Source organism: Nipponia nippon, unplaced genomic scaffold (assembly GCF_047370975.1).
Source record: "Nipponia nippon isolate SJK-2023a ecotype South Korea unplaced genomic scaffold, ASM4737097v1 scaffold_10, whole genome shotgun sequence".
NCBI classification, from domain to species: Eukaryota; Metazoa; Chordata; class Aves; order Pelecaniformes; family Threskiornithidae; genus Nipponia; species Nipponia nippon.
The window spans coordinates 1,319,502-1,345,317 of NW_028262291.1; the positions used below are offsets into that span (position 1 = coordinate 1,319,502).

A 25,816-nucleotide genomic window follows, 5' to 3' on the forward strand; every position below is an offset into this window, starting at 1 on the left:
CGGCACCCATCAGCTGCCACCGGCCTGTGCTGGAGGCCTGTCACCCGCGGAGGGGTCAGAAACCGCCAGCGTAAGACTTTGGTATCTTCCATCGCGTTTGTCTCTCATATTTATTACCTTCCTGCAACTCGGGACAGAATTTTCTCCTTTTGACAGCATTTATGGCGCTGGGTTTGGGCCCTGTGATCCAGAGGTGACCCCCTCGGAGCGTGAGCTAACAGTGATCCTCCCTGCCGCCAACACTAAGCGGGGGTGAACGCCTGGACAAGACAAGTAACCCCTCACACTTGCTATGCCCCAGGCTAAAAAAAACCACCAGCGCGGCGTGCGTGCGTGCTGAGGCTCCTCAGCCTGGGGCCTTAGTCTTCAAACACGGATGAAGACGCCTGATTAGCCTCAATTATTAAAGAAGTACATTAATAATTAAATGATTTTGTTGCAGTGAATAAAAGAAATAGCTTCCTAATGCTCGCCACTTCTCTAATTAGTAGCTACTAAGCGGCGCTGACAGGACAGCACTCTATTAATATGCTCTTACTTTGGGTTTGATCAGCTCTGCTTTTGGCCAGATGGGCGCTGCGAGCCGCAGCCGAGGCACGCCGCGTGACGAGACAACCACCAAACAAACAAAGTGCTGAACAAACCCCGTCCCAGCCGGCCTCTGCGGAGAGGGAGAGCGAAGACGCGCGGAACCGCGGCCGCGTTGTAGCTGCACCAACTCCCCGCAGCCACGCCGCAGCCGCTTGCTGCACTTCTCAGTACGTTAAAGTGCTGCCGTGGGAATTAAACAGTACCGCCGGGCACGCTCGAGCTTTCACCGCATTTTATTTAACAACGTGTTATTTTTCACTTCTATTCAAGTGCAGAAGCTCCAATGTGTTCCAAATTTGCCCAGCACAGAGGGAACACAGGAAAAAAAAAAGTCCTTCTGACAGCAAACTAAGAACTTGTACCAACTTCTTCAAGGCAATTAAATAAACCAACCGAAGGTTCGTTTCTTTTTTCAAACAAGAGGTAGGGAGGCTCAGGGAGAAGGAAACACTGGCAAATCTCATTGCAGCACCTGCTTGAGACCCATCTCAAGAGAGATGATGAGACCGCTGTAATCCACATGGTGGAGGTTCCAGTCTGGCAAAGTCGAAGCTTCCTGACGCCGAAGGTGGCTCCCAGCTGCGCGGCTGCAGTTAGGTGGGGTTTGTTTTTTCCAGATGAGGTTTTCACAGTCTCTGTATTATTCAAAGTTTTGGAAGAGGATCGGGAGTAGGCAAATGCTGTCACAGTATCAAAAAGTCTTTCAAAAATGAGTTTGCTAGGGAGGAGAGAGTGGTTTGCAAAGGACAGACCGTTCACGCCGGGTTGCCGATCCAGCCGGCCGCACCACGCTGCTCGTGAACGGCTGAAGAGGTAGGTGGGCTCAGACGGTGACTTTCTCCATGACGCTGTCCGTGACGTGCACCTCGTCGGCTTGCACCGTGACGGTGGCCGACTGGCCGCAGATATGCTGGTGGTCCTTCCAGTCCTGCGAGGGGAGAGCAGAGGGAAAGGCCATGAAGAGAAGCCCTGTTTGAGCCGCGCTTTCTCCAGCACAGACGGGCTACGGCAGGTCTCTAGTGCTCGGCCAAACGAGGCTACCGACGGACAGGAAAGGAACCACGCGCTGGGTCAGTGCTAGAGGAGGACGCAAACTAAGCAGAACGTTGGCTTCTCAACCCGAAAACCAATCGAGGACATCAATGTCAGTTAGGTCATGGAAAATTCTACAAAAGCAGAGTCAGAACCTGGACTTACAGCCTGGCACTGCCGAAGGACGGCGCCACGCAAGGGGCCGTCGTTCTGTAAGGCAAGGGAGGGGAATACAACTCCTCCCAAGACTGACCGACGTTAACCCCTCGTCTGAACTAACAAAATACCCCTCCACCTCGCTCAGCTCCGAGGTCGCACAGCACTGATCACAAACACGGGGAAGCTCAAGGCTTCGGTTCCTGACGAGCACCTCACACTCCGTGCAGAGCGCCAGCTCCCAGCACCGGGGAGGCGGCAGAACTGTCTGAGTTTTCTGCAAGCAGCGTTTGTCCATTCTTTGGAATTTTTAAGTTTTCTGCTGTGCAGACAGGGAACGTGGCCACCGTTACGCTTCGTTACAGGCAAAAGGACACAATCAAAATTCTTCAGCTACTCCGTACACCTGGCCTCAGCTGATGAAGACTGAACTTGCACAGCCTGCAGAGCTGGAGCCCCGGCCAAACTGAAGGATCCTTTCCTCTAGAGCAGGGTGCCAAGGGTCTTTGTGAGGAACCTGCGCGAAACGAAGCACAGCAGCTTCCTCCACCGTACTGCCTCATACCTGTTTCCACCCCCCACGATCAAAATCTTACGGTTGTCCCGCTGTGTCATCTGTAGCACCACAAACAACGTCAACAGTAAGAGAACAATGTCCTCAGAGGCAGGGCGGGAGCACAGGTTCTGCAGAGCGTTCAGCTTACGGGGAAGCGGCAGGGAAGGGCTGTGAAAGCGCTCCCGGCTCCCTGGTCCCCGCAGCTCAGGCAGTGAGGTGTCCGCGCCCTCGCTTCTGGCATCACTCGGATTTTTAGATCACCTTTGCGAAGGTGTGTGCAAAGCTCGGGACCTTCCCTGCCCACCCGATCCAGACCCGGACCCGCAGACCTGCCCCGTCACTGCAGTCTCGCCCAGAGGCCGAGCGGGCAGGGCGGGTTTGGGATGCCGGGGCTGCTGACCCGCGCAAGGCTGGTGCTCCGCTGCCCGTACCACACCGCACGTTCTGCTGCCCGCTCCTCTCGCCGTGCTTACGCCCACCTGTCTGGCTCTCCCCAGGGTCGCACAGCCCCCTCTAGACAACTGCATCTGCAACTCACAAACAAGCTTGTACCTTCCGCTGGCAGAACGTGGAGCAGTAGTTGACTTTATGGCATCCTGTGCACTCGTTCGTTGCCTCACGACCGCAGTTGACGCAGGACTGCTGTGAAAACGGACAGCAAAGTGACCACGTCAGAGAGAACAGCAACAGGGAGATCACCGAAGCGTAATACAGGTGCTGTAATATGATGCGATGCAGGAGCAGTGGTAAAGGCCCCGTTTCCCAGTATTTCCCAATATTTCCCAATATATCCTCAACACACGAACACAAAACAAACAGGCCCAGTGGCTTCTGGAAACACTTTCAGAGACCCACTCTCCTCGCCGTGTTAGCAGGGATCACTTTGGAAAACGAAATGCATCTCGGTTTTCCTTTCTGGTGGGCCAGAAGCCCTTCAAGACGTGGGTGAGATACTGAGTGGCCGTGGAAGTCTGCCCACGGTGCCGCAGCGATGCCCCCCTCCACGCAGGCCGTGCATCCCACCAGCCACAGCCGGGTTCTGCAGGCTTCAGCGGGAGTCAGCCCTGACCCAGGGCCGCGCACGGGCCAGCGATACCCAAGCTCCGAGTTTATCGCAAATTCAAAGCTTTAAGGGCGGATTTGCTTGGGTTGGTTCATAATCCTGCGTATGTCTGAGAGAGGGGGTGAGGAAGGACAAGAGCAGGCATCAGGATGGGACCCTTCAGTTTAATCTTTCTCTGGATTTTGAGAGGAGAAAGGGATCTGCCCCGATGGGCTGAGCAGGCTTGTTCCCTTGCCCGTCAGCAGCACGGCTACATCAGCAGTGTCCCAACAGGGAAAGAGGAGAGGAGTAAAATTAAGAAGGCTGTAACAGGGGCAAGGACTTAAACCTAGAAGTAAGGCGAGATAGGATACACGGATGAAAAATCACACCTGGTTTTTAAAGGATGTTTTTGTGTCTATCGCTTTAATCTTGATTCAGTGACATCAATTAACATAACCTGTATATTTAGGTGGGAATATCATTGAACTACCACAAAAATAAGCACTTCACAGAGCATTCCGTTTCCAACTCATTAAATTACTGACAAATCATTAGCACGTCAGAGCGGCGGCGCGAGGCCGCGACGGGAAGCGTTTCTCGGCTGTGAAAGTAGCACCGGCGTCTTTAGTTCCACCAGCTCCTTCTCTCTTTTGAGCCCGACCAAGCTAACAATCAGCGCCCTGATTAACACCGCGATCATCACACCATCTGCTCACACCTTACCAACGTACCCACAGTTAACAGCTGGTGTGACTGCACTACGTTTGTATTCCTGACGTACGGCCGGGGATTCAGGCCGCCAAAAAGGGGCTCAAAGCTGCTCTTTGGGACTTGCAAAGCCTGTCCCAAAGGGATACTTGATGGAGGCTGTTCATAACCTGTACAGCATTGGAAAATGCTGACAATGAACAGTGTGTGCACTTGTACCTGGAGATCTTAGAAAATAACACGTACAGCTGTAAGGGCTGAATCACGGGTCCTGAACTGACCCAACCCATACGCCCATTCCGAAAGCCAGAGGGAACCGCGCAGTTCTGAAAACGAGCTCGCAGGACAAAAAGGAAGAGTCTCCCTCCTGTCCCGCCTCGGTGACAGCCGTCCGTTAGAGCGGCAGTACCGTTACTGAGGCGAGTGAGACTGACTAACCTGGCCAGATGCCGATAAAGCACTGTGACAACCTGGAAGGCTTGGGAAAGGGGACACACTCTGCTCCAACAGAGCACCAGTCCCGCTAGGGAGCTCAGAGCTCTGCCAGAAGGCAAGGCCAGACACAGAATCCATGATTTCCGTAGCAATGACAAAAACCTCTGCATCTTTAAATGCAACAAGACAAAGAACAAAAGACTTCATAAAACATGAGACATCCCCAGCTTACCTTGATGATGATTTCTGTTTTCCCGTCCACATCTTCTGTTTGTTGAAATAACTGGTTCTGATATTGCTGCAAGGAAAAATACAGCAGGCTTGTCATTTCACAGCCAGCGTACGAGGTGAGGGGCTGAAAAGGGTGCTCTGTACCGAGGGTCCTGACGCTCAGCTTGCTTCTGCAAGCCCAAAACCGCAGTTGCAAGAGGGCCGAGGGGAACCTCGCTCCTCCCGTCTACGAGAGGGACACTGCGCCCTTGGGCGGAGACTGATGAAGCCTGTGAGAAAACGGCCTGAGGCGACAAAACCGCCCGCTAAGTCCAGCACTGACTCAAACCCACTCTCCCCACTCCGGCCAGCCAAGCGCTCCTCCCAGCCGGCGGCTCAGTTGCCACAGGGGAACTGCAGCCCCTCACACGAGAAGCCAAGAAGTTAGCAAAGGAAACACGAGGAAAATGGCAAGGTAATGGGACCGAGCGCCATCTTCTTGGGCCAAATTTTGGGTCAAGCCCAGTGATCCTAATCCACTAACAGGCAAAAGAGTCTGAAGGGATGGCGCAGCCCAACAGAATGGATTAGGGGAAAAAACCAGACAAAATTAACACACACAAGGCTTGAGAAACAGCATCAACCGCCACCATTACTCCTCCTTTTAATAAAAGCATAAAAGGGCCTTCAAACGGGTTTTGACTTAAGCAGCCCTCGGCGGTGCCGTTTAAAGCACGCTTCGGCTGCGTTGCAGATCCACCCCAAACCAGTCCAGGCCCAACCAGGCAACCACCTATGGCCTTGCCGTGCTCAGCAGCCAACACTGCTGCGAGACAGGAGCCCGAAGCCAAAGGACTTCAAAATCGATCCCGATTTGATTATGTGCTAACCCTGACTCGAATTGATTGGGAGCAGTTAAAAAGTAAGAAGAAACCCGAACCCCCACCTTCAGGCAAAGCAGGTTTATCCAGGAGTGACTATGACCCAACATGTAAGGAGATTAAAGGCTTAATTTACAAGTGTCTCTATGACCTGACATCACAGCATTTATTCTCCTGTGAAATCACAACCTTCAAAACCTTTATATTACCATGACACAAATTAAAATTGAAAAACTCCAGGGAGATGGAGGCGGCGGCAGGGAGCCCCCTTGCTGTACGCTGCAAGGGCTGCGACTGGCTTCTGCCGTTACTTGACAAACAGGCAAGAGCAGAGTAATTAGACGCACGCACAGCATCCCCGACGCAGTTCTGCGTAGGCGAAGTGCGCGTCGCGTGTATGGAAATTTCAAAATTACTATTTTGAAAACCAAATTTGGAGATGCGGAGTCCACACTTCGTGCCGCAGCCTCTGCCCTCTGCCAGCCTGCAGACAGGCGGAGAACCGGGCTGGCGGGAAGCTGTGGATTCTTCGGGAAAGGTTAAAATGAGTTTTCCACTGGTAAGCGAAAGAGAAATGCCCCATGTTAAGAGTACTGGCCTAGGAAAACTGCGTAATGTTTCTAAACTTCTTTTTAGTGAAGAAAGTGGAAACGCAGATACCAAAGCACGCGGCGAGCTGGCATTTCCACCTGGCGAGAAAACCTTTGCGCACACAGTCCCAGCTAGCACCGTCCCCTCTGCAACAGCCCACGCAGAGGCAGTGCGGGGGCCGAACACGCTGAATTCCAGTTCTGCGCAAGGGCCGCAGCTCCAGAATGAAAACCCTTCCCACCACCAGACTCTGTCCTCTACAAGCGTGGCTGATCCTGCTCTCCAGGGAGATTCCCACCGAGAAAGACATCGAGAAGGGGTCCAGCCACCTCTGTCTGAGCCCCAGCAGCTCCTCCACCTTGGCTCTCGGCCCTGAGCCCTGTGGACGGAACCCACACGTCTCACCCCCTTCTGTCTCCCTTTTCTCTGCCCGCATAGCGAGTCCTCTGGCTCCGCACAGCCATCCGAGCCGTTCAGAAACTATGGAGAAGGAAAAGGCGTGGCAAGAGAGAGGATCGAGCCAGACGCATCCAGATCTCTCACAAAACCGGCTCCAGAAAACCGATAACCTCCAATTCCCAGCCGTTTTCACTGCTGCTTTGGAGTACACAAACCATTATTTGCTTACTAGAGCTACATCTCTTAAATGCCCAACCCTTTTTAGGTTAATTTCGTACTCTCTAGCCCTGAACTGTTTTAATCTTTCTAAAAAAGAATTCAGATGGTCCAGCTGTTAGCTGATTTAATCTTCCACCTTGTTTTCAAATGGGCTGGTCTCCGAAGGCATCACTGCATTACAAGAGGGCTATGTCAATTAAAACACTTGTCAGATTTTGACACCGATTCTTTTAAATTTATACAGAAAAACGGTTAAACGCATTTCCTGAATATCTTTATTACCTTCCAACAATGTCTTCTGGCACAGAATTTGGTGAGTTCTCCCCCTCCTAAAGTTTATCTGATACAAACGATGGCTTAACGCACACTCAAAAAAATTACGTTGCCAAAGCAGACGGCCTCTGTGCAAGTACAGTCTGTAATCCGTCCCTTTCGGGCCAGACCTGCGAGCTGTCAAATCTCTCTCGTACGAGACGCTGAGCCTTTGCTGCCCCACTCACTCTCTTCCAAAATGTTTTTCCCTAAATCAAAAAACGCGGTAAACCCCGCATTCAGATAGCAACCAAAGGATCAGACTCGCTCAGTCGCGAGCCAGTCCATAAGGGCAGGGGAGAACTTTCTCGGAACAGCTGCGTGAAGTTCTGACAGAGCAGTCGTATTTAACGAATCCCCCGCAAAATGCCGCCACTCAAAGCTTACAAATATTGCGATACTTTCGCATTTTGCAATAAGCGTGATGCATTTTAGAAGTTAATACAAAGACCGAGCGGGGAGTTTATGGTTTGCTTTTCTTCCAGAAAGTCCTTCCCCGAGACTTCTAGGCAACGCAAATGCAACTTGCATTTGGTGTCTGCCGACACAAAGCCGTACGCAGGCTCAGCGCCAGCTGCGTGGGCGCCCCTGGTTTACACACAGAAGGCACAGGGCTTAAGGCCATCAGTGGTTCTCAGCAGTCAGCTTCACGTCCAGAACTCACCCTGGGAGGGCTCCGCTTGTTACTTACGGAGTTCTCCTCAGCAGCAGGCACATGAGATACTGCAGCAGCATTCACAACAGGAAAGGTATCTTTAACCACTTTCTTAGGCTCTAGAACAATTTGGTTTCAAATTATTGCAAAAGAGGTATTTTCATAAATGCGGGAATTGTAGATTTCGGGTTTACAAATTGTCCTTATTGCTAGGACTTACGAGGTTGAGGCTTTTTTACCCAGAGATCCTACCACTTTGCAAACTGGTATGCAAGCCCCCTGCGAGGGAAGCGTTACCCTTGTTCTGAAGAGCAGGCTGTGAGGCCCAGAGAGGCCAAGGACTTACCCAGGGCACCTAAATAACTTGTGGCAAAGATGGAAACAAAATTTGAAAGAGATCCTCAGTCTTGAAATTTGCCCAGCAAACCACGGTCCTTAAACAAATTGACAGAAATTAAAAAGGACAAAGACGGCAACAGAGCGCATGCAAGGACTTCCAAATTACAGAATTATGCGCAAGAAGAACTCTGTCGGTGAAGCCTTTAGCTCCAGCACTTGGAATCTGACCTACGGGTTCTTCAGAACAGCAAAGGACGTCACCAGACCCTGACGCAGGGCGTCATATGGCTGGAATCGTGCAGCAGGCAGGCAGAGTGAAAGAAAAACTCACGTCAGACGTGAGAGAAGAGTGGAAGGCAAGGGCCTTTTTCTGTATTTTCTATAATTGCCTACGAAGACAGGCATTTATATCCCACTGCCGTGCAGCCTGACGCCTAAACGCTCAGCGCTTCGTTGCCTTGGAGGACTCTGTATCTAGGTATCTTCATGTGCTTGGCGCTGCAACGAGGGATCCAATCCTCCCGCACCATTCAGATTAGACATGCCGTCTTAAGGAAGAAACGTGACTGTAGATGCTTCTAATTTATGCTGCACTTACAATTTTTCACGGTTTTCCCTTGCTACGTTTAGCAGATCCCCTTCCTGCTGGAGCTCCTCTCTGATGCTGACATTTCCACCTTCAAAACGATATAAACGAGGGGAATAATGCAGCCGTAAGGCTCCTTTGATAGTCCTGGATAATATCATTAGCAAGCGTGACCAGAATGAAACAGTGATGTCCGCTCTTTGCCTTCACTGATCAGAACGTAAGCGTACAGGCAGCACGAACGCCTCCCCTGCCCAAAGAGAACTGGGAGCAAAAGCCTGCCGGTCACCGTGCAGAGCTCTGCAAGCCCCACAGGCGCTCGCCGCTGCTCAGTATAGAGCACAACTTCTGGTGTTCAAAGCCAAGTCAACCCAACTGCTGCTATATGGCAGCAGACTGCCTCCTTTGTGATATTTAATGAACTCCAAAGCTCATTAAATAATAAGTATAATAAGTGAAACACAATATAGTAAATGATTTGCAATATACAACAAAGCGTATAAGCTGTGATTAAAAAATCTTAATGCTTAATTTATTGCTCTCTAGGAAGACTGAAACAGAACTAGCACACAAGTAAGTTTTCCTACGCGTTTGCTGTTCTTGCTGCTTCTTCCCTACTCTGCCTAACCTTGGGGCCACTGCGGACTTCCCCCGAGGGGCCGGCAAAGCCGGTGCTGTCCCAAGCGCTCTGTCCTGCTCCTCCGTCGGAAGGCAGAGGCCATCTCCTTCTTCCGCAGGGATGACAGAGGGATACGGTCAAGGATACGGACAGTTACCAGATCAAAAGTGCTTGAACTCAACAACCTCAAGAGCCGGGACACTGAACTGGGGGAACAGCTCTGCACCGCCATGGAAACTAAAGATACGCGTTATTTACAGCCAGGGCATTGGAGTTTGTGTAGCCAGCGGGGAACCAGCCTGCTCCTAACGGACTTCTTTAATCCTGCTGTGTATGAAGGCACTCTTCCAGGACGAGCCCAGTCTCCAGCTCTATTACAATTCAGTCTGTTGTGCTTTCGCTCTGCGGCTCTGATACAACGTCACAATCTTTCACTTCTAAATACCTAGGGACATACGGCTGCACGGAAATTCTGCAAACTGCTGGCCCTCCTACAGAGGAGCACCCACACTGCTGTGTTCACCGTCTCCGCTCACAATCGGAGGAGGTGGCGAGAAGATTCCCCCCGTTTGCTAGCCCTTGGAAGTTCTGTCAGCGTAACAAACACAAAGTGGCGATAAAGCACCTATTTCCTTTGTATTAAATCGGTCCAGCAAAAATAAACCACCCCCGAGGTAGGAAGACACCTCTTTCTCCCTCTCATACACCCTCACTGTCAAAAAAAGCAGTTTGACCGCACACGCGCTCAGGGTAGCAGAGAGACTTGCGTTACAAATCAGGGAGACGTTCAGGAAATCAGAAAAACACCTTTGACCAACGCAAAAGCAGACAGCCAATTATTTGACATTTATTGTAATTACTTCCAATGCCAGCCCTGCACCCAGAAACCCGGAGTTTTTTCCAGATATGGAATCCACTAGAAGGAGTTCAGAAATAGCTACTTGCAATATTGCCCAGATGGCTCCAGAAGCTAGCGCACAGCCGCAAGCTTGAGAATTGTTATTTGGATATTAAAAAAACACCACCAGGAGCAAATGTTTTTATCAAAATACAAAACTGCTGAGGTACCCGTTACGCAGTAAGAACGGCAAGGCACACAGTTGTATAACTGGGTGGTCGATAGTTACTGGGAAAGGGACTTCCTCTGGAAACAAACGCCTGCCCATCCTTGCCTTGTAAAGTCAGCCCTTTCATCAACACACGGGAGTGATTTTAACTCCCATTCCCGGGGCAAGAAAAAAGTAGAAGTACACGGAAGTGAGCTGGGTTTGGATCAGAGGGTGAGGGGAATGGACTCTGAACAACTGTTCCAGAAGGATAAGATATATCTGTAAGGATAAACAGACGGGAAGACAGCACATGAACTGGAAAAAGAGCAAAGTTAAACAAAGTCAGACGTTCATCTCTAACTGTGTCAAAGCTTCCAATTTTTCGGTATCCCACGCTCTACGCAGCTTTTTAGCAGCAGACGGCCCAAACCTGGCCAGCAGCACGAATACCCATTCTGCCCAGGCAGAAGGCAGGGAAGAATTAGACTCTCAACGTATCACACACCTGCACATCAAGGATGCAGCGTACAGAAGAGTTTAGCAGAGACAACGTGGCAAAGAATATCAAAGACGCTGCAAGGACTGTCCTAGGGGTTCTCAGTTCTCAGCAAAGTCTTCCCACACACATTTCTTCACGGTCTCTTGCTGCACACTCGTGCCTATGAATTCAGTGGAAAGCTGACGTTAGCAATAACGCCGATGGGAACAGCGGGTGGGGTGGGGTGGAGGAAGGGAGTTCATCGGCCACCGACAATGACACCGGTTTCCCAGTACGTTGCCCCCCACCTCTCTCCCTCAAGTCCACGCCAGCAGCTGTGGATCTGGGGGAGAAGGGGAACGCATTCAGCAGCGCATGGAGCCAGATTGGGGGTGCATGCATGAGCTGGTGTTAAGAATCCAGGGTTCCTACCATGCATCAATTAAAGAGAAGAAAAGCAGGGAGAGCAGGGCAGTCCTCGTAGCTAATCCCCTACAGAGGAGAGAAGGGCCGCTGGGTACGAGCCAATACTCCTGCAATGCCAGCCGGCCTCGCGGTCTCACCGCAGGACTCGCGCGAGATCAGCTTCGCTTGCACAATGCTCAGCAAGACACCGCTGAATTTTACTGCTTATCTTCCCCACAAACCCCACAGCTTGCTGCGCTTTGTGTCCCCCTGCCTCTTGGGGCCATCGAAAGCCTTTCCGACAGCCCCGCTCACCTGGCATACAGAGAGCAGCCACCGCACGGCTGAACACTCACCGTCTTTCCTACACCAGCATTCAGTGCCCACGTCTCATAAATTTAAGGATGGCTGATGGGACCGCGCAGGACTCCCAACACCAAAGAGTTTGCATTACTAGCCTGCTGCCCACAGCTCGCGGAATCCCAGAGCACTCTACTCCTTTCCCCGTGATAGGAATAACTCGGAAAGATTTCTCTCGGTAACACTGCTCTCAAGACACTGAGAAACAATTTTTAAGGGCTACCACTGTTACAGCCAGTGGCAAGCAGTGAGGTATTACTCTGTTCATCACTCAGCCAAAAAGATGCCCTTGGCTGAACCTTCTCCCCTCCCCTGGCATGATTACCTCTTTCCTCTCCACGTCAGCTTGAATTTTCGCTTGCGTGACGGCAGCCTCGCGGAAGGAGGAGCTGGCCTGTTTGGCCTGCTCAATGAGCGTCTTCAGCTGCTGGGCGGTGTTGAGCAACGAATTGACCATCTCCTCCAAGTACAGCCAGCTCCGCTGCTCCGTCACTTCCAGCCCATTCACCACCGAAGGAGATATGGCTTTGGTAGGGGTCGTGGGGGGCACCGCCAGGGCAGGGAGAGAGGTTAACACTGAATATAAAGAAAGAAAAAGAAAATATTTAGAATTCGGGCATTTCATTTCTATAAAGTGTGTGTGGGGATGGGGTTTGTTGTTGTTGTTGCGGTTTTGGCTGCTTTTTTAAAAAATATGGTCTGCAAAAAGGTCCAATCCGGCTAAGTTTTTGCTACACAGACCTGCCTTCTGTGACCCAAAGTGCACAGACTGGCTCTGTGCAGAACAAGCCCTCGGGGCACTCTCAAGCCCAGAGGACAGAAGAACCCGTGCTCCCAATCCTGGTTACTCGGGGAAGGAACTCCCACCGTCCAGCGCTGCTGCAGGGAAGCACAATTAAGCGGTGAAAGCAGCATTCCCAGGGACTCCTCCGCCCCTATCATCACAATGTTCCACCTAATGTTTCCCTTAACTATCACTAAGTCAGGTGATAATAAGTCATTCAGTGACCAAAAGGTCAAGTTTCCTGAAATATCCTGATGTCACCATACAGATGTCAATTCTCAGGTTGCGACACTACAAAAAGGAGGCACCGATCCACACCACACTCCCCTACGCTTCCTGAGTTCTGATCTTAACCATAACCCTGGCCCAAGACGGGGATAAAAACAAGACAGTTATCATTACCTCAAAATTACATGTATTACAAACATGCCCCTTCCAAAACCACCAGCTGGGAAGCCCTTTGAAAAAACCCTCAACAATTGTACCTTCTTTGGACCCCTTCATCCTGCATCCTACCCATAAAACAAACTATGGGCATAAAAACACACATACCACACTGAAACACGCAAAAAGTTACTAAAAGCTGTTCGCAGCTCTATGTATCTGTTTCAAATATCCTGGGTATTCTGAACAGCAGCGCTCATTGCAGCTCGGAAACCTCTCCTTGCCCAATCCCGAAGGTGAGAGTGAACGCATACAGTCTAGCTGGAAGTTTTAGCTTCAGACACCAACAGCTCCTGAGACTTGCTTTACATTGGACAGTTTTAAAGAAGGAAATTTCTTGTCTATGGCCCTTTCCTCCAGAATCCTTACTACGACTCTTCACCCTTGTATGAAGTAGAATGCCACAGGTATGACACTAAATACAAAAGCACAGAAGCCCCGCAATATTTCTCAAGATACTCCAAGGGACATTAAAAGAAGAAAAAAAAAAACCCCAAACCAAACATTTATTGAGGTGTTGCAGCCTTTACTTTTTCATATCCTAACCATAACCTTAACAGTAACCACAGATTGTAGGAAGCCACCAGAAGGAAGCTGAGCTCCTGTCCTGGTAACCCAGTCATACTTCCCATGAGCTTACCTCCAGCCCCCTCGATTATTGGGGCTCGGCAGTCCTCCCTTTCCCAAAGCCTGCGTTAGAAAATTAAAGCCCTAGGAAACCAACGTCTGTCTTAGCCGCACCTTTGCAAACGTTTCAAAAACCCAGCGGTTATTGTGTCACTAAAACATCTACTTTTCACAGCGCTAGGTTTGCATATACACTGGGAGACCACGGCGTGAGGAAATTAAATCTAGATCCAGGAACCCAACAATGCACAGTGTAAGCTCACCTCAGGCAACGTTTCCAGGAACAAATGTTATCGGGCTTTACTGGCCTTACTTTTCCAAAATTTGTCTCTAACTCTAGCGATAAATACTCGCCATCTGCCATAAAATTAAGTCCAAGACATTTACATCTACCAACAGCTGACCTCTCAATTCCTCACTAAATTATTTACTAGAAAAAAAGAGGGCACCGCCGACTTTGGGGCTGTGCAGTCTTATTACCCCAAAATCTACGAAGAGTCCATTTCAGGATTTTTCCTCCCATCTTTAGGCAGGAGTTTCAGAACGATTCAGCACACAGAAAAAGCAATAAGTACTGCAAGCTGAGAAACCACATTCCTTCCTGGGTAGTTCTGCGTTGTCAAGGGAAGAGCTGTTAGTATTCCAGCCACCAAAAGCCAATTAGCTTCCTTGATTTTTAAATCATGAGTGACACGTTCATATAAAAAACGCAGGACCATGCCAACTGACGGATGCTATGGCCCTCAGAGAAACGTTGAACACAGCCAGGAATATAACTTGAGAAGCGCTGAGCCGTTTAAATCCTGTTTGCACCCTGCCAGTGTCCGCTTTGCTTTTAGAGGCGTTACTCTGAGCCAGGCAGCTTGTCTCCCAGCTCCCGCCGGTGCGACCCAAGATAAGGCGCTGACAACGTCCTTGAGCCTCTGCAGCGTTACAAGGGGGCGCCCCGCAGGCAGCACAGCTGCCGCTGCTGGGTACTGACCACTGGTTTCATTAAAATGGGCCGTGACTGGAGCCAGACGCTTTGCCGGGAAACCAGAGCTAAGAAATTTACTAAGCGGGCAGTTCTTGAACAAAACGTAGAGGCTGAAGAGTCTGAAAGGCGCTTTATTCTCATGTACTTTATCATCAGTCTCCCACCGCAATCTGTTTGGGATGCCATTACAGGTACTGGCACCCTGGTCTGTCTAAGGCGGCTCCAAAAAGAAAGGCAGAAACAAGCCTCAAACCCCTCTCACTGAAGGACAGGGACACAGAACAGCAAACTGCACAACCTGGTTAAAAACAGAACAACAGACACCCCCATTCACAAAAAAATCTTGACTACGCTTCAAACGGTACTTAAAATTCAGCTGTAAACTCTGTCCTGAACAGCAAGAGGCCAACGCGCCGTCCTGCACCGGGCTGCAATTCCAGCAGTTCCGCTCACAGCGAACCTCGCCTTAGTAAAGCATCTGCGGACAAACAAGACTTCTTACAAGGCTGCACTGAACACCGAGTATCTTCCAAGACAGCACCTAATTTAGGTGTATGAACACCGTAACCCTTTTCAAGGCGTACCTGGTCGTTTTTCACGCAAGCAGCAAAAGCTGAAAGGACCCAGCCCGCATTTGGAAAGCGAACTGCAGGTCGCTGTGCGTTAGGCATGCGACCTCTTCTGACCGACAGCATCCCAAGTTCACCATACAGGTAAGCGGACGTTTTATGCTCAATGGCCCTTAATTAAAATAGTAATTTCAATCAATTTGCACATGCCTGGCATAGAACTATTTGCACTTAGATACAAGTAAGAGATAAACCGGTCTTTTATCAGTAGCTGTTTGCAGAAGAGCCTTTCCCGCTGCTACATTTCCAGCACAATATCTAGCCCAGTATGGCATTTGATAACTTATCTAACAGGAATTACTTCTGATTCCTCGTTTTGGCATAGGTCTATCAGTCAACAGAAAGTATTCACCAGCAAAAAAAAAAAAAATCAATGTTTAATTAGTAACATCAAGATCTGACTAAGACTTAAAACCAACAAGATTTCATTCTGGACAGAGCAGGAATGCACTGTGCTGCTCCAAATAAGCAAATAAAAGGTCCTAGAGAAGGGAGAACACAGGTGTTGGAAAAGAAAGACTTCAGACTGCACAAAGGAATACCACGTTTACATGATCTTTTCTTGGTGCCTGAGAGAACAGTAAGAGGGATCACAACCTGCCTGTCTTATGTCTTACAGCTCCGCTGCGTCAGCGAGAGCAGCATCAGAGTAACTTCACAGAATCACAGGAATTAGAGAAGTACAAGGCCCATAAATCACCCAAGCCCTCAGCCAGCCAGTGGCAGACCATCCCCTGCTGCATCTCTTGCCCAGGCTCCATAAAAACACGCAAAGCAAGAACAACACTTCAAGGTTGCAATTCCAGTTTCTTCAACACTTCCACTTTCTCTCAGTACGAGCACTGTGGTTCACTTGATTTATCAGTCAGCTCTACAGTTTACGTAATACAATGACATTCGAGGAGATATTTGATAATCGGGCTAACCCGTCCCATCAAACACTAACGGGCTGATTTGCATTCGTCATTTTTCATACCGTCTTTTCTTTTTTTCCACTCCAGAGTCTACGTGACCACCGCAGGGCAGGCTCTTGCTGGCACTTGTTAACCAGCACCCATCATCCCAGCACAAACGTCAGTGGTAAGGGATGGAAAACTGACACTGGACGTGAGAGCGGCACACCAAACCTGCCCAAAACTGCCTTCGGCACGGATCAGTGGACTGATAAAGAGATGCGGGAATTTTCAAAAAAGCTTCTGTGACATAATTTTAAAGGGGGTGGTCTCCTGAGGTCAAAACCTCAATAAATGTTTAGCCACAGTGCCCAAGTGGTGACAAAAGCCTTGAAGCAAAAGCCTTGGGAAAGGCGGGGGACTGCGAGATGATTCCGGAAGCAGGATCACAACAGCCTCCTCTGGCAGAAACCAACAAGTCAAAGTTCTCAACAACGGAGTGAAAAACTTTCCACCGAGTGGAAAATCTGCTTGTCCAAACCTTAATAACCGCAAAACTCGTAAGCAGAACAGAGCAAAGTTTATTTTTCTGCCTCAAGCTTTACCTTTGCTGAGAAAGAAGATTAGAGAGTAAATTGAAGCCCCGCTAACTGCGTCTCGCGTGACGGACATAAAACATACCGATCTTGGGGTGAGATGTTGGCAGTGCGGCTTCGGGAAAAGGTGAAATCTGACAGTTGTCCTGGTAACTGGGATAGTGAGGCTCTGGGTGAGTGACCCGGCAAGGCTGCTGGACGTTGGTATCTTGAACTGCAGAAGAACAACGGCATCAGGAATCGCTGCGTAACACAGCTTCCAGGCATTTCTTATGCTTTCACCCGTATTTTTTTTTTTTTTACATTTTATACAAGTTCCTACGCTCTACGGTAATTCCCGGGGTTGGAAATGAGAACCAGCAGCACGATTTCACACAGTCAGCAGGCAAAGCAAGTTTGTACTGATTTCATCTCTCCCTGCTTTCACTTTTAAGGTTACCGCTGGCTTCCCTCCCGCACACCTATGTGTTTACAATAATCGCAGGACTCCAAACGGTGGTTCTCGGAGCAGGATCGTTCCCTCGGCAGAGCTCACAACCCCGTGTACGAATCAAACAGAAAGGACTGAAATATATGGCATGCATTTATATTTTGTTTAATTTATTCTGGCATTTTTCAGCATTTATTCAGCATTTTGTCACTTAGTTTCAACACTCAGCTAGTTTTCTTTTTTTGGTAGTGTTTTAGGACGAAGGAGGAGTGAAAAAATTGAGAGAGATGACCGTAAAACCCTAGAAATCAGCAGAGGGGTACATTAGCAGCTGCAACATCTGGACAAAACTTTTAACTTCTTTTGTGCAACTGGTAAGATTTCAAGCTGCTGAAATCATTTCAAAGGAAGGACGGCGGGTTATGTATAGTCTCTCCGTAAGCTCTTGAGAAAGAAATCCTTCGGGCAGCACTCAAAATGCTTCTTCTTATAGCAGCGGGCATCCAAACCCTTTTTTCTCCTTCCCACGGACACCCAGCAGACGTACACCTGACTCTTACCTGTGGCTCCAGTGAAAACATCACCCTGGGACGGACTTTCCGAGATAATCGCTGTGGCTTCCACTGTCGATGCACGGTCAAACGTCAGAGCGCCGGAGGTAGTGATCTGTCCAGAAGGAGTCACGGTGACTGGAAATATTAGAAGTACTTTCATAATTAACATTCAGCGCGGCGGCCTCCGTTGTTCAGCTGTTGATACCCCTGTTCTCAATCATCCAAAGTCAGAGAACTCACAGAGCAGTAAATGGCCTGTGATAACCCAAGTTTGGATCACACCCACGACCAATGCAATTGGAAAAGGGAATAAAAGCCCCACTTGGCTTCTGAAGGCGCTGCCGGCCTCCTGCAGGCCTCTGTTTATTCGCTGGGTGTACGAGGCCAGAATTTTCACTTACAACATGCTGCCTCCCAAATCACCACCTCTTCAATTACTGTATGAGCAAAAACTTAACACCTACTGGAAAGATCCAGCGGGGCCACAAAGCCCACCAGCTTCTTGCTGATCCTGTTTTATTACAACTTCAGCAGTCTTACTACTTAAAGCGACATAAAAAAAACCCCGTGGATTACAACTAATTCTATGACAGTTTGGTTAGCTGGGCAATTTTAGCGGTCTGTCTACACGGAGCGATATAATATGCTTGGCTAATGCAAGGAACAAGTCACAAAATCCTTTTGGATGAATATACCTGAGTAGCTCCAAAAAATTTAAACCCCTTTTTAAATGGGATTAATTAATCTGGCACCATTACTTGGTAACGGGCTGATTCTGTGGCATGCTGCTCAGCCAGAAGAATCTTTTCACAAACATAAATTCAATTATAAGACATCGAGGCTACAGAGTCATACCTGGTGAAATATGGGGCAACTACTAAAACAAGCATTCCTCCTCTGTCCCGATGCCAGCGTGAGCAAATGTGCAACCTCACAGCACCGCACATTAATGAACCAATACAGATTAAACTCTTTGGGGGATAAAAAACCCCCCAAAACTCTATAGAATCCTTGCGTATTTCTCTTCCTGCTGCTGCTGGTAATCTAATCTTACTTTTGGCTGTTCTTTTTTGGATTTCTGTTGCTTCCTCCTCAGTTCACTTTGTAACGTTACCATCCAGATGATGCTAGTGTGATGAGAGCAGGAGGACACATGGATGTGACTGGGAACGTGTGAGCTGGATGAGCTTGCAAATTAATTTCTGTTCTCACACAGATGGTTTGACAATCAAAAACGGTAAGTAACAAAGCGTGTCCTGAACGCTAGAGAGGAATTTGCAGATGAAAGCGTCACCTTCTCCCTCTTTCATTAATGACTTTCAGGCTGTGGATTTCATTCCAGCTGCTTAGAGCCTACTTTTCTACCTATTTCAAGAAATTTCAAGAAATAGCACAAATCTTACTCCATAGCCCCCACCAGCTTCTAAAGGACAAAAACCAAGCTCAAGGGATGGAATGGGGCTTTCCAGGAGAGCAGAGAAGGGCCAGCCTTCCCCTCAACCTAATTTTAGCAGGAGGAAATTTCTCAGTTGTCATTTGTGAAAAACCTACCCGAAACCCACTACGGATCACGGCCAGGGCTCCACAACTGCCCCTGCCCTGCCAGGCCGAGAGAGCAGGCAGAGGGGGGAAATATAAGCCAGACCTCTCTCAGAACAAAACATGAAACCTACTGCTCACTGCAAAAGGACGTTAAGATGCTTAAAACCAAGTCTCCTGGAGGTCTAGAGTTGGACTTTTTCCTACTCGACTTGGGGCCACTGATAGACATAAAATATCTAGTGTGGCAATTCTTCATCGAAAAAGGGAAGCAATTTTTCCCAAAGAACCTACATGTAGTAGCAGCTGTGGCAGGAAGCAGAGTGATGTTTTTGGGGCAATCCTTCTTCACTGGAGTTGCAGGCATTTCGTTTTCTTTTTTCCGCCTTTTATATGGTACAAAGAGTCGTACAGGGCCGCTCTAAGCAAAACACAATAAAAAATAATAAGTAAAAAGGAAAAGGCATCAGCTGAGGCACCTCTTTGGGGACGCGGCTAAGGTCAAGCAGCACGTATTCCCATGGAAGATGTGTGGTTTGCAACAATTGACCAAAAAATTCCTACTTTTCCGAACCAAAAGAACTCTGGGAAAAAAAAAAAAAAGTTATGCTCAGCTCCCTCCAGCTGAAGAGGCAGAGATTCAGCCTCTTCCCACTATTATTTAAGGAGCAGAACTGGGCAAATAATTGACTGCTGGCCAAGGTGGTGGAAGAAATCCGAACAGAGTGAGGAGAAGAGAGGAAGCAGTTAGTTTCAGGTCTAGGAAACAAGCAAATCATCCCGGTCATAGCAGAAAAGAAATGCAAAACACTACTGCAGGTCAAGCTAAAGACTTCTGCTTTCAGGACTTTAACCTAATTTTTGAAATAAACAAACAAAAAGCCAAACCCAACCAACCAAAAAACCCAAGCAGTTTAATATGAAAGTATAGCTCCAACAGAGAGTATGACATTACTTCCTTATAAAAACATTTTTTCCAACTCAAAAAATTGTGGCATTTGAGTCAAAAATCACAAATCGTTTTGACATCCTCAATAGGCATTTTACATAAATACATTATTTAGAAAAGAAAAAAAGGAAGAAGAAAGAAAGAAAGAAAAAAGAAGAAAAAAGCAATAACCATTATCCAGTTTTACTAGGCCGCTATGCAATAGTGCCAGCAGTTCCTCATCTGCTTTCTTTATGAAGCATGGACAAAGCACGCTGCAACCACCGCACTTGCGAACATTTCCAGGACGCTCAGGACCTGCTCGCAAAGGGCTGCGGCAGCTTGACTGATTAATTGTTTTTAAACTAACGGACATAAAACCTGCAACTCACCAGAGTCATGTCGTCGCAGCAAGCAGCACAAGTGCAAGAGGCAGCGTGAGGATTTAAAATCCCATCCTGAAATTAGAAGATTCCTAGTTCAGCATTAGAGTCACCAAAAGCACCGGCAGCACGACTGTACTCTGCTTAAAGATTCAGACAGCTCCCAGCGAGACGCACCCACTCCCTCCTAGGGACCGTATACGGTCGGAGAGAGGCCAGCTCCCCTGCATCATAGTGACAGGGTGAGCGGACAGCAGGAGAGTGAAGGAAGAACAAACCATTTTCAACCCAAAAGGCACGGATATGTGAATTTGAGACTTTATATGAAGTTTCTGCCCAAGCAGAAATCAACTGCCAGCCTAATGGCAATGCCAAATTCTCCATGAGACTCGCTGGACACGGCAGGAAGTAAAGGGCCCAAAGTCATGCTCAACAGACGGTGCAAGTGAAGAATATGTTTGCCAGGCAAACAGAATTAAGCAGATCAGGTTACTGAATTGCAGTACCATGGGTGAGAGCTCACTTCTCAATTTCTGCGATACAGCTCGAGGCTGGACTTCATCCTGCATAAACTGTAACCCCTTTTCAAGTACAAGCAAGATTTGTATTGTGCCGTTTGAAAACACATCGAGAAAAATGCCTCTCTCATCACTGATTCTCAACCAAATCAAAATGTAGCTTCCGAGTTGCCCCACAGCACCACCACACACAACTCTGCTGGGCTGCAGCGTGGGGCAGACGCTGCCCAGACCCCACCCGCCCCTTCCGGCAGAAAGGAGGAGGCAAACTTAACCTTACGTGGATAAGGCACTGCAGCGGCCTCCCGGCATAGCGGATGCTCCTCTTCCAGTCTTTGCTGCTGGCTCGTCCCGCCATAGCTTCAAATTCAGTGGGGCTGTACCAGTTGTCCCCTTGCTTAATGCACCTACCACGGCCTCCTGAAACAAAACAGAAGAAAGAAATTGTTGGTAAAGGTTAAGAATCATTTTGCCACTTTCCTAGAAAAGCAAATACTGAAATTGCTGGACAAAATAGCAGTTAATCTGTAGCAATCACCAAACATGCCCATCTGCTACTTCTCATCACTCTAGGATAACCATGCCCATTTATTATCTTGGCTGTGGCAATGACTGTGCATGTTTAGAGAGCTCCAGCTTTGGGCCTCACCAATGCATCAAAAGGCTAGAAAAAATTACTCATCCACAAGAAGGATAAGGCTTTCCTGGATAAACACCACGAATTTTAGCCCTTCCTTAATTTGCACTTAAATTTCTAATCCTTCTGGTCGTGAAGAAAACCCTCTAACCATGAAGCAAGCGCTGTGCTGCGCAGTCAGGCTTGCTGACAGACAATTTCTGCTGCTGCTTCTTCAGCTTTCCCACAGAGATAAAAGCGAAGAGGAGGGGCTAAGGCAGCTAAGGAGTCCCATCAGGAGACAAGGTCTCTATTTTCCATTCCAGCAGGGATTCTGTAGAGCTTTGTAGAAACACGGGTCTACTTCTGAGGCAAAAAGAACGTTAGAGGAGTCAATCTATTACCGGGGAGACTCGCTGCACAGCAGCCTGCATCTTCACAGATTTAAGAAAAAAGTTAAAAAGCCTCTGAAGAAAGAGCAGAACAGAACAATAATATCGAAAGGGACTCGACTGGCTAGGAAACTGCCTTTTTATTCCTCACGACCGGCCCTTAAAGTAGCCTGATTAAAAAAAGAGTGCACGGAGTGAAGAAGGAGCCGTCACACTTCCTCACCCAAGGAGGGCGTTGTTACCTGAGCCAAGTCTGTTTTTATACAGAATGCCACTGATATTCCGGCACCTCACCGGGAGCTCGTTCTCGAACACAGATGGGTCCCAGTTATACTTGGTTCCAGTTTTTTCTTGGACGGATGTTAAGGGGGTAGGAGGAGATTGCGGTCCTTTGAAAAAAAGAAAAGAAAGGTGACAGCAACCAAAAAGCACACTGGCTATACCGTCACGCTCTCAGCTTGGCTGGGGCAACAGTCTCAAGTGGTTACTGAAGCAGCGACACCCCTCCACAGCAACGTGAGTTACAAGGTGCACCACAAAAAATTCAGCTTGAACGTTCTGAAAATGACTGAAAATAAACCAAACTGCATCTTAGGGAAGAGGCTCTAACAGCGGGTTAAACGCTGGGGTTGTAACCTGGAGTGGTGGAAGCAGCTGGCTGGATCTTCCCCTTCCCAGCGGCCGATGCTGCAACGCGTTTCAGAGCGCTGAAGGTTTGCCTGGCCATCTTGTGGGCAGAAAGGAAACTGCCAAGCAGCCGTGAACAAAACCCTTAGCAATAAAGACATCAGCTGTTGCGATACCTACATATCGGCAAGAGGCCTGAAAGGAGACAGAACTGTATTCAAGGGCCCTTTAAAAAGAACCCGCGTGCAGAACTAGGAGATTAATATTTTTATTACCGATATTCGAATGATTCATCTGCCTTTGGGGGTGGGATGGGTGTAGAAAGGCATGCGACAGCCCAGCAGCAGGGCGAGAATTTTCAAGAAGCTTATTTGCAAGGGTTTGGGCAAAGAATAAGAAAAGTAAATATATTTCTGATAGGAAAAAAAACAAAAAAAGTAAGTATTCTTCTCCTCCCAAGAAATACAAGAAGTACCGTGTGAAGAGGGGACAAACGAGCCTTACAAGGCAACTGTATAACATTATGCACAGAATGTTTTTTAATCCTAGCAACGCAATTAAAGTGGAGAAAAAGCAACCCCTCCGGGAGAACAACACTTCGAAAACAGATTGCCTTATACCTGGTGTGAGAGGTGCTGGTGGTCCCTTCAACCCTGTGGTTTCTACAATGCTGCCGTCTGTGTGAACCACTATGAGAGTGGCTTTTTCAGGATTCAAGCTGTCCCCGATTTGGAGGGCCGTTCTCCCAGACTATAGAAGAAATAAAGAGTTTAAATTGATAGAGTTCAAATACCAATGTGTTTTAGTATTCCCCCAAACCTTCTCAAAGGTACCCTAAAACACCAATCAGTAATTAGGTGAGTTTTTGAGGTTTCAACCTACCAAATTCAAAGGTTACGTGTTCCAGGTCACCCGTTCCATTACAGAAGAGTATATGGGGGTGGAAAGGTAGAAAAAACCTCTCCACGTGATAAAGAAAAACCTATATGTCCCCCAGCTAATGGTTTTGTGGCTTAAAGCCTGTGTACTGCAATGAAAACACATCTGTGACCTTACTACAGCTCGAACACAAACCGAGCTCTTCATTTACACCAAGAAAGCACACGGGACTTTGCTAAGGCCCTCAAAGGAAAGGACAGACTTACCAACACATGTCCTGAAATCGAAGCTGCGTTTGCCACAGATGTAGTGAAAACATTGTCTGCGGAGGCACCAACGTTGGCTACTGTCACTGTGGTGACTTCTGAAATGTAAAACAGACGTGAAGTTAATGTTCTGCTGCATCCAGAGAGCCTGATAAACAGCTACACATCAAAAAACATAATTGCACTTCCTTCTTCCTTCCTATTCAGAATTAATTTTATTTTTCATGACACCTTTAAGTTGTCATAATCATTCTGATTTTGATTAAGCTTCAGGCTGAACATGCTTTAACCTCCTTGAGACCGTAACAGTAGTTACCAGCACGTGATGAACTAAGGGAAAAATGAATGTTGCATCTGTACTAAAAAAAAAACTCAAACTGTGATGCTTTTTATTAAAAGAGGGGTAACTGGCAAACATCAAAATAAAGAGAACAACTGCCTCTCCCTCTGCCATGTATTCATTTCTAGGGTGCCATCACCTGTTAAAGGTAACGTCCAGTTAAAAAACTGTCCAGACTCGCAGCCAGATGTTTCTAGGGTGTACAGCATATCTGACTGCCTCGCTAAAATCGGAGGTTTTTCAGTACCCCACGTGAAGGAGGAGTGAAAAACCACCACCGAAGCTCACGTGGAGATACCGCTCTGAAATCTCCTGCCTGTCAGGGCTTGCCTCCCAAATTCTGCGTGTTTCAGGGCACTTCGTTAGCGGGACACAGGGCCAAGGTAATTTCAGCCGCGCAGAGGCAGCTCTTGCTGACGGTACTTGACGCGATGTGGTGCCGGAGCGAGGAGCGTGTGGTTTCCTCAGAGCGCGGGAGCGACCCGGGCCCCCGCTGGGACCTGCCCGTTCCTCGCTGCACCCCCGAGGGGAAGGGCTGCCTGCGGGAGCGCTGCGGGGAGAGGGCCCGGGGAACAACGGCCCGGGCTGCCCCGGGCACCGGTGGGGAAACGAGGGGGCCGGGAGGTGTCACTGCGGGACAGAGCTCCGGGCAGAGCGGCCGGGGCGGGCGGGCGCTGCCGCCGCCGCCGCCGGGGCTGAGGCGCCGGGGCTGAGGGGAGCTGCGCATGCGCACTCCGCCCGCCCTGACCTGCGAAGGCGGCGGCGGCCTCGTCGGCGCTCGGCAGGGGCTCGGCTCCCATCTCGATGTGCTCGGCATCTGCCGCCATCACCGTCACCGCCGTCACCTGCGCCGCCGCCGCCGCCTCCTCCTCCTCCTCCTCCTCCTCGGGCTCCGGCTCCGCCTCCGACTCTGAGGCTGCCGCTTGCGGCGGCTGCTGCTGCTGCTGCTCGGGTCCTTCCGCGGCCGCCGCCGCCGCCACTGCGGCCGCCGCCGCCGCCGCCTCCGCTAAGCCCAGCTGCTTCGCCGCCGAGTCGGCGTCCTCCATCCGAGGCGGCCGGCGGGCGGGGGGAGCCGAGCCCGCCCGAGCGGGCCCCACCACCCGCCGCTCCCCCCCGAGCGCCGCTGAGGAGGGTCCCGGGGCGGGGGGGGGGGCCGCCGGGGCGGGGGGGCCCGGTCCTCCGAGGTCACTCGGGCTCTCTTCGGCGGGGCGCCGAGCGGTGCCGAGCTCGCCCGAGCGTTTCCGAACGTGTTCCCCGGGGCGGAACCGAGCGTTTCCGAACCGCTTCCGATGGTGCCCGAAGTGTCCCGAGTCTTTCCAGGCCTCGTCCGAAGGCGAGCGATGGTTCCCGAGGAGCGGGGCCCGCGTTTCCTGCCGGCTGGCCAATCCCAAGGCAGGACGCAGCCGAGCCCGGCCGAGTCCGTAGAAGCACGGCCCGAAGCGATACCTGACAGATCGGGTGGGGGAAGCCGAGCCCGCCCGAACAGGGCCGAGTCCCCGAGCGGTCCGGCCCAGAGGGTCGAAGAATCCCGAGCTCGCTCGAGTCTTTTCCGATCCCGCCCGAAGGCGGCTGAGGCGGGCGCGAGGAAAGCCGAGCTGTGCCGAGTCCTCTCCGATCGCGCCCGAATTCCCCTTCGCCGGCCCGAACGGAGACGCCCGAACGGGCAGTGCCCGAATCCGCCCGAAAGCGGCCGAACCGGGCCGAGCGCTCCGATCGCACCCGAAGGCGGGAGGGGAGGGGAGCGGGGGGGCGGAGGGGGGGGGAGCAGC

The 25,816-nt window shown here is 49.7% G+C and overlaps 1 protein-coding gene across 6 annotated transcripts; it reads right to left on the reverse strand.

Annotated features, from left to right (window-relative positions):
• Positions 1 to 806: 806 nt before the first annotated feature.
• Positions 807 to 25,768, reverse strand: DEAF1 (DEAF1 transcription factor). Of its 6 annotated transcripts, none has more exons than XM_087740217.1 (13): positions 24,796 to 25,768; positions 23,708 to 23,805; positions 23,183 to 23,312; positions 22,178 to 22,324; positions 21,208 to 21,347; positions 20,419 to 20,484; positions 19,393 to 19,519; positions 17,566 to 17,694; positions 16,661 to 16,789; positions 11,952 to 12,202; positions 4,756 to 4,821; positions 2,888 to 2,974; positions 807 to 1,519 (listed from the first exon to the last, which is right to left on the reverse strand). In XM_087740217.1, the coding sequence occupies exons 1-13, from the start codon at positions 25,091 to 25,093 to the stop codon at positions 1,415 to 1,417; spliced, it is 1,773 nt and encodes a 590-aa protein (XP_087596343.1). In that variant the 5' UTR covers positions 25,094 to 25,768; the 3' UTR covers positions 807 to 1,414. The 6 variants fall into 6 exon arrangements, 5 of the variants coding, with proteins under 5 accessions (XP_087596343.1, XP_087596338.1, XP_087596372.1 ...); XM_087740212.1 differs by having other exon boundaries at positions 2,888 to 2,977; positions 24,796 to 25,766; XM_087740246.1 differs by lacking the exon at positions 24,796 to 25,768 and adding an exon at positions 24,187 to 24,511 and having other exon boundaries at positions 2,888 to 2,977.
• Between the last annotated feature and the right edge of the window lie 48 nt (positions 25,769 to 25,816).

Excerpts from the sequence above, each read along its gene's own strand:
- DEAF1 (XM_087740212.1), bottom strand. The coding sequence starts at position 25,093 with ATGGAGGACGCCGACTCGGCGGCGAAGCAGCTGGGCTTAGCGGAGGCG. Across the intron at positions 20,485-21,207 it reads CGCTGCAGTGCCTTATCCAC|GATGGGATTTTAAATCCTCA; the intron begins GTAAGGTTAAGT and ends TTCTAATTTCAG. Across the intron at positions 12,203-16,660 it reads AACATCTCACCCCAAGATCG|TGTTAACCTCTCTCCCTGCC; the intron begins GTATGTTTTATG and ends CTTTATATTCAG.